Source organism: Podarcis gaigeae, assembly GCF_964106915.1.
Source record: "Podarcis gaigeae genome assembly, chromosome: 8".
Lineage (NCBI taxonomy): Eukaryota > Metazoa > Chordata > Lepidosauria > Squamata > Lacertidae > Podarcis > Podarcis gaigeae.
In genome coordinates, this window is record NC_139684.1 from 83,183,605 (window position 1) to 83,196,520 (window position 12,916).

At 51.7% G+C, this 12,916-nt stretch overlaps 1 protein-coding gene and 1 long non-coding RNA gene across 2 annotated transcripts in view; one reads left to right on the top strand and one right to left on the bottom strand.

The window, feature by feature from the left end:
- Window positions 1–1,575: 1,575 nt before the first annotated feature.
- The window catches only part of LOC310851803, a 153,057-nt gene continuing 141,716 nt past the window's right edge, over window positions 1,576–12,916 (top strand). Inside the window, exons 1-2 of the long non-coding RNA XR_014567824.1 lie at window positions 1,576–2,414; window positions 2,593–5,387. This is a non-coding gene — a long non-coding RNA (uncharacterized lncRNA). The remainder of the gene's footprint in view (window positions 2,415–2,592; window positions 5,388–12,916) is intronic.
- Window positions 5,413–12,916, bottom strand: part of LOC310851476 (uncharacterized protein) — a 57,980-nt gene continuing 50,476 nt past the window's right edge. Inside the window, exons 11-13 of the mRNA XM_083753951.1 lie at window positions 11,576–11,752; window positions 9,003–9,144; window positions 5,413–7,412 (exon numbers count right to left, since the gene is read on the bottom strand). Coding sequence (XP_083610077.1) covers window positions 7,051–7,412; window positions 9,003–9,144; window positions 11,576–11,752 — 681 coding nt within the window. The 3' untranslated portion in view covers window positions 5,413–7,050. The remainder of the gene's footprint in view (window positions 7,413–9,002; window positions 9,145–11,575; window positions 11,753–12,916) is intronic.

A 12,916-nucleotide genomic window follows, 5' to 3' on the forward strand; every position in this document is an offset into this window, starting at 1 on the left:
TACCCCGCCCATATGGCTGAGCTTCCCCAGCCACTCTGAGTGGCTTCCAACAAAAGATTAAAATACAGTAATGCATCCAACTTTTGAATTATGGTGTTGGAGGAGACTCTTGAGAGTCCCATGGATTGCAAGAAGATCAAACCTATCCATTCTGAAGGAAATCAGCCCTGAGTGCTCCCTGGAAGGACAGATCCTGAAGCTGAGGCTCCAATACTTTGGCCACCTCATGAGAAGAGAAGACTCCCTGGAAAAGACCCTGATGTTGGGAAAGATGGAGGGCACAAGGAGAAGGGGACGACAGAGGACGAGATGGTTGGACGGTGTTCTCGAAGCTCCCAGCATGAGTTTGACGAAGCTGCGGGAGGCAGTGGAAGACAGGAGTGCCTGGCGTGCTCTGGTCCAGGGGGTCACGAAGAGTCGGACACAACTAAACGACTCAACAACAACGATGCATCAAACATTAAAAGCTTCCCTAAACAGATGTCTTCTAAAAGTTCTGGTAGTTGTTGTTCTCTTTGACATCTGGTGGGTGGGTGTTCCACAGGGCGGGTGCCACCACCGAGAAGGCCCTCTGCCTGCTTCCATGTAACTTATAATGTAACATGTAAATGCATGAGACCTTAGCTGCCGACCCCGGTGTGGAGCCATGAAGTCTAGAAACTCGCTCCAAAGCGACGGTTGGCGCTGCCCCTGTTTCCGCGCTGTGGGTGGCTGGTTATTTTGAAATGCTCAAGAGTCGGAAATTCCCAGCCACACCGGGATTTCTTCATCCCGGTCCCACGCCCTCCTATAGCCACTGGGGCCGGCAGCTGGTGTGTATATGTTTGCGTGTGGCGAGCCCAGTGCCCTGATGCCGTTGTGTGTGTGTGTGTGTTTTGGAAACAGTTTGCCCTGCCCATACAGGTTGGGAGCCGAGGAACCCAGAAACACAGCCTCACTCTGTTCTCAGGAGCCGAGAGCCGGGGGCAAGGCAAGGGCAGGCCACAGCCTGCCCCCAAATCACTGCCATCTAGAATGAGCTGTGCTCCACTTTGAATGGCCACCCGTTCTTCCTGCGGCTACTGCGAGGAAGTTGGCGAGGTGCAGAGAGCGAGAGAGAGAGAGCCAGGCAGAAGAGGTCAGAGATGGGGATCAGGTGCGAAGGAAACTGATCCTCCTCGCGCCCAAGACAGGAGCAGCCCGGAGGGGGTTTCGCTCGCTGGGAAAAGCGAGAGAGGACATCCCATCAGCCTGGGTTTGTCAGAGGCTGGCATTACTGTCACTCAAAAACCCCAAAACAACCAGGGGGTGGGGGGTGGGCAGAGAGACACCTATTTTTGCCCACAGAAGGAGAAAGGATAGAGGCGAAGGGGATCAAGTTGATTCCAAGCCAAAGGCCAGGCGGAACAACTCTTGTCTTACAGGCCCTGTGGAAAGAGATCCTGCAGGGCCCTGGTCTCATGAGGCAGAGCGTTCCACCAAGCCGGGGCCAGTGTTGAAAAGGCCCTGGCTCTGGTTTAGGCTAATCTGACTTCCTTAGGGCCCTGGACCTCTAGGGTGTTTCTATTTATGGACCTTAAGGTCCTCTGTGGGGCATACCGGGAGAGGCGGTCCCGTAGGTACGAGGTTCTTTGCTGAGGGCCGGAGGGTGGTACAGTAGCCGTGCCTCATCAGGGGTCAGGGGAAAGGAGGGCGCGTCAAATTTTCCAACTTTCAAATTCCAAAAATGAGGGGTGCCAAGAAGCTGCAGTATGACTTGGGAATTCAAAAGGGATTTTGGTTCAATTCAGGGCTTTTCTTCAGCCGGAACTTACTGGCACCTCTCACCAAATGCAGACTTACCAATCTAAATGTTATCCAATTGCAAAACAAAAACCCCAGCAGATCTGAATTACTCACACCCAAAAATATTTTAAAGACACCTCACTGAAGAAATTTGCAGAAATTAAGTTTCACCCCCTAAAATGGCACGCTCTAGTGACACAGGGAGCCAGTAGGGTCCCCCGTTTAAAGGCTGCCCTCCGGGGTCAAGTGGTTTGAATGCCGTAATAGCCGCGATGACAATCGGAACCGTTCTGGGACAGACCACCCCAAACCAAGAAATGAAATTTCTCCCAAGGCAATAAATGAGGCAAATAAAGTATTTACTCAGGTTTCTTCAACTGCGCCCCAGTACAAAATAATCATCAATTATCATCTTAAAAGTATCCAGAAGATCAACAACAAAAAGCTATAAAGTCATCTTTACAGTATATTACAATTTAAATACATTCAGCCCACTCCCAGCTGGGGTTGGGGATACTGTTACCCTCCCACCCATTGTTCCTCCCCTTTTTCAAATCTGTACAAGTTCTATCTTGATTCAGAGTAATGGATTATTCTTATTAATGACAATAGCAATAATGCATACTCTGCCCAGTAGGGAAGGAGGGAGAGTCAGTGGCGTAGCGTGGGTTGTCAGCACCCGGGGCAAGGCAAGTAATTTGCGCCCCCTAACCCGTGGATTTGCGCCCCCTAACCCGTGGATTTGCACCCCCTAACCCTAACCCCCAGATGTTGCGCCCGGTGCGGCCGGCCCCCCCCTGCACCCCCCCACGCTACGCCACTGGGGAGAGTCGGTCCTCAATTTGGGTCGGCAGCTGGCGGACTTTGGTCCAAATATGCCCAACAAACTCTGGATAACTCAGTTGATATGGCGCGAGACTCTTAAATTGCTTTTTTGTGGGTTCAAGCCCCACATTGGGCAAAAGATTTCCTGCTCTGCAGGGGGTTGGACTCTTGGGGTCCCTTCCAGCTTTATATGATTCTAAGGAAGGGGACTGTGGGGTCCCCTGCTGGCAATGCGGTAAGCAGAGTATATGGAGGCGGGCGGATCCGTGGCAATGAGCAATTGCGATCTTCGTCAGCCTGGTGTTTTGGACTACAATTCCCATCAGCCCCTGTCTCTAATTTCATTCATTTGGTCAGCTAACGTTGCTGCCTCCTGTATAGTTTTTGGGACGTCGCTCTTTCCCCAGATACTTCAGTTCCCTATTTATGCTGGAAGTTAAACGTGCAATAGGTAATGGTTTGACAAGGATACATTGAGCATGTATAACGTATTATTTTGGTTTTCCCTAGCTAGGGCCAGGGCCTTTTCAGTACTGGCCCCGACTTGGTGGAATGCTCTGTCACAAGAGACCAGGGCCCTGCGGGACTTCACATCTTTCCACCGGGCCTGCAAGACAGAGCTGTTCCGCCTGGCCTTTGGTTTGGACTCAGTCTGCCCCTTATGTTTCCCCCCCCTTACGGTTTTGATCTATGGGCTACTTTTAAAATGAGGCTGCATTGTAAATTGCATTTTAACCTGTATTTTAAATTGGTGTCCGCCCGTCCCCCCATTGTGTTTTTACTGTAATTTTACTGGTGTTAGCTGCCCTGAGCCCGGCTCTGGCCAGGGAGGGTGCGGTATAAATAAAATTTATTATTATTATTATTATTATTATTAGTTGCCAGTTCCAGTCTCCTCATTTCTGTGCCACATATAGTTAAAAGGGTGCGAATTTGAGGAACCGTTCTGAATACAGTGGTACCTCAGGTTACATACGCTTCAAGTTACATATACTTCAGGTTACAGACTCCGCTAACCCAGAAATATTACCTCGGGTTAAGAACTTTGCTTCAGGATGAGAACAGAAATCGTGCAGTGGCAGCACAAGGCCCCATTAGCTAAAGTGGTGCTTCAGGTTAAGAACAGTTTCAGGTTAAGAACGGACCTCCGGAACGAATTAAGTACTTAACACGAGATACCACTGTATATTTAAAACTTGTTTGTTCTTCGATAAACTGATCTCAAGCATTTCCCCGAATTCAAAGAGAAAGATAATCAGAATCTTTCCTCATCTCGTTTGAAAGAGAATGCAATGGCTGATGGGAGTTATAGTCCAAAACATCCAGAGGGCACCAGGTTGGTGATTCCTGCTGTAACCAACGATTCAACATCTCCTTGGAAGCACCAAGTGCAACTTGGGGTATGCAATTCGCAGGACTACGGCAACTGGGATGGTTTCGCAAAGGAGTGGTTAGCAGCTGGGCCGCCTCAGAAGCAGATAAAGAGACACAAAGGGGTCGTTTTTCTGAATCAGACTCAAACAGGCCATTTGCCAGACAGTCGCAACTGGGAACAATAAGATACCCCAGGATGAAGGGAAAAGACAAGGCCTCTCCCCGCGGCCTGCCCATGACACTATGCTGCCGGTGTGATGGCCTGGGATTCGGACTTGGAGGCTGAACCTGAGGGATCCCAGCCTGCACAGGATTCCCCGCCTCCAGAACCAGCTGAGGCCTGAGCCTGAAGGGTCCTCACCTGTGCTGGATCCTCAGATGCAGGCGTCAGCTGAGTCTGCTCTGGCTCCTGAGGTGATGGAGGACCCATTGCCTGCAGGTGCTCCACTCTCAGCCCCGTCAGGGGAAGGTGAGGTTGCCTCTGGGTCCGGTAACCCTCCAGCCTCTCCAGAGCTGCAGAGGCTCAGGGCAGAGAGGCGGAGGGAACTAAGTTCACGCAGGAGAAGTGCTCACCTCCAGGCCAGGAGAGGCGAGTCACCAGAGGATCGGGGCCGCCCTATGCCTTGGGGCAGATAAAAGCCAGCCAGCCCCAGTCCTAAGTTGCAGGAGCAACATTGTTGGTAGCCTGTTTCTGCCTGCACTCTGTCCTGCTCTTCTGCCAGAGTTCCTGACCCCACCCGACTCTCCGCCCTGGACCCCGCTTCGCCCTTGGTGGACAGCCTCCATACCGCACCCTTGACCTCGGACTGGATTCGGACCTCGCTGCACGGTTAGCCCTTGGGACCAGCACAGCCGGAGGCAAATGGCAAGATGGCGTTGCCTTGTTCTGCGTACAGAATCCAGCCAAACCAACGGGCAACTCTGATTTCAACACTAGGTTGGCATCTTCCACCACATCTGAAGGTCATCAAGCTAGCTTAGGAGGTGGCGAGTCAGCTAGCTTAGTGGAGTTGAGTATTGGGGTGCGTTTGTGTGCAGAAACTGCTGCCACCCTTTGCTAACTGCCGCCTGAGGCAGCTGCTCGCTCAGACTAATGGTAGGGCTGGCGCTAGCTTTCCCCTCCGCAACTGTGCAAACTTACATCATCTTCTGCAGCAGAAACCACAGCGGGCATCTCCTAATGTGGAGCGGCTTCTACACCCCATCATGCATTAGGACCAACACCCCAGCTCATTTGGAGATTACATTTTTAGTCTCAGTTTAGACCAGGGGTAGGCAAACTAAGGCCCGGGGGCTGGATGTGGCCCAATTGCCTTCTCAATCCGGCCCGTGGATGGTCCAGGAATCAGCGTGGTTTTTACATGAGTAGAATGTGTCCTTTTATTTAAAATGCATCTTTGGGTTATTTGTGGGGCCTGCCTGGTGTTTTTACATGAGTAGAATGTGTTTTTAGTAAAAATGCATCTCCGGGTTATTTGTGGGGAATAGGAATTCATTCTCCCCCCCCCAAAAAAAAATATAGTCCAGCCCACCACATGGTCTGAGGGACAGTGGACCGGCCCACGGCTGAAAAAGGTTGCTGACCCCTGGTTTAGACCACCGGACCTTCCCCTTCATGGCTGTGGATCTGACCAGGGAGCAGGAACAGGTGTCAAGGCGCTAGTTATCTATACCCAGAACTAACCAGCTGCTGCTTCCAGAGGCTAGGAAAACTCTCGAGAACGGAAAGTCTTGCACCAAATGGCTCTTAACCATGATGGACTAAAACTGGGCCTTCCAGACGTTCACTAGACTACAGCTCCCATCATCCCTGACCAACGGCCACAATGGCTGGAGCGGATGGGAGTTGTAGTCCAGTGACACCCAGAGGACCACAGGTTCCGCCATCCCTGGCTTAAAACATCCAGGAGGCACTAGACTTATGGGGGGGGGGACAGCGTGCCCACCCCCACAGGAGCATCCTCTGAGTCACCTGACCGGCTCTTATAGGCAGAAAAGATGACCTCTGGTCTGATTCAGGAAGGGAGATCTTAGCTTTGATGCCCTGTGACAAGAGATGGCTGATACAATTGGTGGGGATGTAGGGCCTTCGACAGGCTTCTCCTTGGCCCATTCGCCACCCCTCCGAGCAGGGCCGGCCCATCATGACGCTCGATGAGGCAGTTGCCTCGGTAGGCTGTGATGGGTGGCAGATCCAGACCTCCAAGGAGTATGGCACTCGCTGCTTCCTGCGCTTTTTGTCAACACCAGCCCCCTCAGCCTGCTTTTCGGGGGTCTCCATTCTTCTCCCCTGCTGCCTTCCCTGGCCCTCCTCCAGTCCCCTCAAGCAGAGGAGGAGGCAAAGGCTGGCATTTCCTGTTTTCCCTCGTGGCAAAACGGCCGGCAGTTGTCAGCAACGCTTGGCCACAAGGCAATCTTCCGCCCTGGCCCCCCTGCACTCCATAATGTTGCTTTCCAGACCATGTAGCCAATCGGTGGCTAGGTCCAGATGGGCACGGCCAAGCTCCTCCAATCCCTTCTCTCCATTCAAATTAGACACACAAACCCCTTTAACCCCTTCAGAAGCAGAAGCAAGGCAAGGTGACTTTTCATTGTCCTCCGGCCAACCTGGACTCTCTGAGAAAAGTCCTCCCGGCTTCCATATTGCCTTTGCCAGACTAAAGTTTGGAGGGACGGCTTTCCTCGCATCCAGAGAACTAATCTCCCCAACCGATCCCCCTTTAAGGGGCGGGGTCGTCATCCGGTGACCCAACCTGTTGGGCTTCCGCCTGCCAGCGCACGTGTTTCACAGAAGCTGCTCCTCGCTGCCCTAAAGTGAAAGGCAGACAGGAACCCTGGCATGCTTTCCAAGTCAGAAATACAGCAGCGCTGGGCAAGTATGGACGGACTGCTACTACAAAAGGCTTGATTGGTCAGGAAGGTGCTTTGGGGGTCACACACCCCACTTTTTCTGGGGGGGCAGTGCCACTGGGCTCTTGAGCCCCTGATCGCAGTGCTGACGGAGTCCTCCTCTGCGGGTCCAATTCCCCTCTCCGCCTTTTTAATTTTTTTGCACACAGCTGAAACACTGTCCCCTCTCCCACTGGGTCAGAGCAGAGGCCTTGGCAAGGCCGGGGCGGCGTTCAGCCGGTTCAGTTTGGCCCTCTCCTCGTTGGAGATGTCTGTCTTTGGGAGCCCGCAGGGTGGGCGCGTTCCTGGGGGTCGCCCCGCCTTGGCCGTGGCCTCCTCCTCCCCGGTCCCACCCTCGGCGTCGCCGTGGGTGAAGTTGCGGATCAGGTGGACGGCGTCGGGCTGCAGGCTGTTGTTGGTGGCAGGTTCTGGTGCGGCTGGAGGAGTCCCCCGGGATTTGCGGTGGATCCACAGCGCCAGGAGGACCAAGGTGGGGACCGCCAGGACGAGCAGGGCAGCCAGCGGCAGCAGCACATAGAGGATCGTTGGGTTGGCGGCGCCTGGAAGGGAGAGGAGGATGAATGAGGCCTTGCCCGCTGGGAAACAAAAAAACAGGCATTCCCAACCTGGTCTTTCGGACTACCACTCCCATCATCCTCGGTCAGGCAGCGTGGCTGATGGGAGTTGTAGTCTGGAGGGCTCCGGGTTGAGGAAGGTGGTCCCAAATTACCCCCAGGGATCTGTAAGCAGAGCAGGAGGCTGCAGGTTCAGTCCTAGGTCTCTCCAGGGATGGAAAAAATGTTTTGTTGGACTACAACACCCATAATCACCTGAAGAGGAAACGGGGCTTAGTGAGCTGGAAGAGTCTGGCGGAGAGCAGTCCAGAATCAGAGGCAGAAGCAGAGGCTGGAGAGGAGCAGGGCCAAGAGGCAGAGATCGAGCATGCTGGTGAGGAAACCAGAAAGTCCCACCCCCTCCTGAAGGAATGGGTTTCTGTGCAGTCAGTTTAAAACTGACTCAACACCCCCCCTTTTCTTGTTTCTCCAAGAGAGCACTCTAAAATGCATAAAACTTGAGCTGTTGAGCAAATGCATAACAAGGACACAGCTGTATAAACAAGCTCTCTCCTTTATCAGTCACGGCAAGGAATGACCCTGACTGTACCAGTAGAACAGAGAAGACACGTCTGTGCCTTATCCTATGTCCTGACCACAAAAGATGCACAGACCTAAGTCCGGGAACAACGCCAGAGCGTGTTCTCGGAGATGACGACCTCTTCCTCCAAGATAAGAGTAGGAAGAGGAATATCCTTTTATGGTCAGAACTACAGGAAGGAATACCCTTTTATGGTTAAGAATACCAGAGCAAGAACATATGTGATGTCATCCTGTGTACATAGGCTGACGTGGCTGGAGCCTGGGGAAGGAGGAAGAGGGTGCCTGGAGGATATATATACTGCAGGTAATCTCTGATTTCTTTGGACTTGCTGTGGACTCACCACGCAAGTGCCTTCTGCTATCCGGAGAGCAGAATAAACTCTTTATTTGAACCAACCTCGGTGTCATTTGACTTCCTTCCTCCTGTCCCGGAGCAACGCAGACCCAATCGGTGAACTCCAATAAGGCTACACTCCTGCTTCAACAAGCTTCCCTCCTGCCTGAACTCCCAGGAGCAGAAGAGGTATGAAATACGCTGTCTCCTTTTGCTTGGAGAGGAGGGGACATAGGCTGCTCTGGGAAGGCAGGGACTTTCAGCTGATTCATGGGCCCAAAGCTACCAGGATGAGTTGCTGTGCTCCTTAGGCCTGACACTCAACCAATGCTGTGCAGATCGTTGGTTTTTTTGGCTAATAAACAGTTAACTCCAACTTTGAACAGTGTGATTTACTGCCGGCTCACACTTCGACACTCGGGTTTGTGGGTTCAACGTGGCCCTCTGGGCTTCTCTATGTGGCCTTTCAGGGCTTTCCCCAGGCCTGCCCCTCACCGGCCTCACTTTGCAACCGGGCTGTAATGTGCCCTTGAACCCAGACAGCGTTTGTTCAGAGGACAGAGAGAGGGGTGTGTATACAAGTGGCAGCCGTTGTTGACCTCTTCTATAGCACTCCGGCAGTGTTACCCTGGGCCCCGCCAGCGGCTCCTGGCACCTACCTTGGCACACGCCGTCCAGGCAGGCCTCTCGCAGTTGCCGGCAAGCAGCGCCTTCGGGGCAGGAGCAGATGTAGCTGCCCTCGCTGCCCACGCAGGAAGCGTTGTCGGGACATGGGTTCGAGGAGCAGGGATCCACAAAGACCTGCCGGATCCAAAGAACAAGGACACAAATTGGTTGCGGAGGGGTGGAGAGGGGGCTGCAACCGGGTGGGGCAGAAATGTTCCAGATCGCCAGAGGTGGTTGCAAAGACGGCCATTTGCAGAAAGCCTGGACTCCACTCTTCTCTCTCCCCCCCCACCCCCCCGAAAAGGCACAATTTGCACAGACGACGTTCTGCGATACATATGTCGCTCAAAGTGAGCGCATCTGCGTGCATTTTGCATAACATATTCAACTTTGTGAATGCACTGCACGAAAGCATAGGTTCTGGAAAGCAAGCCTTATGAGGAATCTGGGACTGTTTAGCCTGGAGAAGACGGAGAGGTGATATGATATACAGGGAAGTTGTTTAATGTTTGATGTTTTATTACGCTTTTATATATATTGAAAGCCGCCCAGAGTGGCTGGGGAAACCCAGTCAGGTGGGCGGGGTACAAACAGTAAAAATATTATTGCAGTGGTACCTCAGGTTACATACGCTTCAGGTTACATACGCTTCAGGTTAAAGACTCCGCCAACCCAGAAATAGTGCTTCAGGTTAAGAACTTTGCTTCAGGATATGAACAGAAATTGGGCTCCGGCGGCGCGGCAGCAGCAGGAGGCCCCATTAGCTAAAGTGGTGCTTCGGGTTAAGAACAGTTTCAGGTTAAATACGGACCTCCGGAACGAATTAAGTACTTAAACTGTGGTACCACTGTATTAGTATTATTATTATTATTATTATTACAGTGGACGCTGAGGTTGCGAACGTGAGCCATGTGGGAGGCACGTTCGCAACCCACAGAGCTGCATCTGTGCACGTGCGGGTCGTGATTCGGCGCTTCTGCACATGCGCAAAGTGGAAGATGTTTTTTCCACTGCTCTGGCAGGTAGGACCTGAACCAATGGATTCCAACGACATGAAAGGAAATTCGGAGTAAACATCAGGAAGAACTTTCTGACAGCAGGAGCTGTTAGACAGCAGGGTCCCTCGGGAGGTGAGGTTGGGTGGCATCTGCCATGGACAGTCTAGCTGAGATTCCTGCATTGCCGGGGGTTGGACTAGATGATTCTCAGGGTCCCTTCCATCTATTCTATGAAGGCACAGGGGATCACGCTCAGCTTTCGAGGCTTCACGAGAAACAACACCCAGATTGATGAAAGAGATCCGCGCAGCACTGTCTCGACACCCTTGCCCCGTGACCCTTTTAGGAACTGAAGAGTTTTAGCTTGGTGCTTTGACCTTGCCCCACAGGAAGCCCCAGACACCCCAGGACAGGGGACAATTACCTCGCAGCGACCAACATGCTGCCATCTGCCTTATTGCAGGGCAGATTTGAGGGTAAACCATACGTGGAAGGAGTCTGCCCCTGTGGCTTGATGGAGGTAGAAACTGTCTCTCATGTCTTGTTACTCTGCCGTTTCTACGGGGATATACGCTCGGTATTTATCACTCCTGTTATACAAATATCTTCAAACGGGTCCGAACTTTCATAGAATCCTAGAGTTGGAAGAGACCACAAGGGCCATCGAGTCCAACCCCCTGCCAAGCAGGAAACACCATCAGAGCACTCCTGACATATGGTTGTCAAGCCTCTGCTTAAAGACCTCCAAAGAAGGAGACTCCACCACACTCCTTGGCAGCAAATTCCACTGTCAAACAGCTCTTACTGTCAGGAAGTTCTTCCTAATGTTTAGGTGGAATCTTCTTTCTTGTAGTTTGGATCCATTGCTCCGTGTCCGCTTCTCTGGAGCAGCAGAAAACAACCTTTCTCCCTCCTCTATGTGACATCCTTTTATATATTTGAACATGGCTATCATATCACCCCTTAACCTCCTCTTCTCCAGGCTAAACTTCTCCTTAGCTGTTCCTCATAAGGCATTGTTTCCAGGCCTTTGACCATTTTGGTTGCAGTTTGTCAGTGTCCTTCTTGAACTGTGGTGCCCAGAACTGGACACAGTACTCCAGGTGAGGTCTGACCAGTGCAGAATAACTTTAATGTTTGAAACTCCTGGTAGAGGACAAGGATCTAGAGATCACACTAAGGGTGGCCAAATTCTGTGCGACTGCCTTAAAACTTAGGGAACAAGCTGTACTACCAAAATGGTAATAATAATAATAATAATAATAATAATAATAATAATAATAATAATTTATTTATACCCCACCCATCTGGCTGAGTTTCCCCAGCCACTCTGGGCAGCTTCCGATCGAGTTAAAAACAATACAGCATTAAAGGTTTTAAATGTCAATATTAGATTATATTTTAGTGATCAAGATTTAATATATATTTTTAACTGCCGCTATATCTGTTGCTGTCTCTGTTATACCCAATTGCAATTCAATGTATTCCTGTTGTGTTTTATGATTTTCCTGATATTGTAAGTGAGCCGGAACTGGTCTGTGACCCTAATAATAAAATTCATTCAGTACCTCGCAGCGACTGCCACTAAGCCCGGGAGGGCAGCTGCAAAGAAAGGTCTTGTTTTCCATCTCCTGGCATTGCCCTCCGTGCAGACAGGGGGCGCCACCACAGGCGCTCAGCTCCGTCTCGCACTCTGCGCCTGTGTAGCCCTCCCGGCAGGTGCAGAGGTGCCTTCCGCCTTTCACCTGTTGGGAACAGAGAGGAGGAGAGAGAGAGAGGAACTGGCGTTAGCGGGTCTTTGAGTTGCGTAGGGAGGGGAATTGTGGAACACAGGAAGGGGCATAGGAATCATGGAGTCATAGCAGATGGCAGCTAACAGATTGAGGTTGAATCCTGACAAGACAGAAGTACCATTTTTGGGGGACAGGAGGCAGGCAAGTGTGGAGGACTCCCTGGTCCTGAATGGGGTAACTGTGCCCCTGAAGGACCAGGTGCGCAGCCTGGGAGTCATTTTGGACTCACAGCTGTCCATGGAGGCACAGGTCAATTCTGTGTCCAGGGCAGCTGTCTGCAGCTCCCTCTGGTACGCAGGCTGAGACCCTACCTGCCCGCAGACTGTCTCACCAGAGTGGTGCATGCTCTGGTTATCTCTTGCTTGGACTACTGCAATGCACTCTACGTGGGGCTGCCTTTGAAGGTGACCCAGAAACTACAACTAATCCAGAATGTGGCAGCTAGACTGGTGACTGGGAGCGGCCGCAGAGACCACATAACACCGGTCTTGAAAGACCTACATTGGCTCCCAGTACGTTTCTGAGCACAATTCCAAGTGTTGCTGCTGACCTTTAAAGCCCTAAACGGCCTCGGTCCAGTATACCTGAAGGAGCATCTCCAACCCCATCGTTCTGCCCAGACACTGAGGTCCAGCACCAAGGGCCTTCTGGCAGTTCCCTTGCTGCAAGAAGCCCAATTACAGGGAACCAGACAGAGGGACTTCACGGTAGTGGCACCCGCCCTGTGGAATGCCCTCCCACCAGATGTGAAGGGAACAACAAATACCAGACTTTTAGAAGACATCTGACGGCAGCCCTCTTTAGGGAAGCTTTTAATGTTTAACAGACCACTGTATTTTAATACTTTATTGGAAGCTGCCCAGAGTGGCTGGGAAAGTCCAGCCAGATGGGCGGGGTATAAATAATAAATTATTATTATTGAGTTGTTGAGTTGGAAAGTACCCAAGGGTCATCTAGACCAACTCCCCGCAATGCAGGAATAACGCAAATGGCCCATTAAACGAAATTGCGGACAACTCACAGATGAACTTGCACAAAGGGAAACTGGCCCTCCAAGTATTCCTAAACCACAACCCTTGTCATCCAGCTCATTGGCCACGCTGGGTTGAGCTTGTG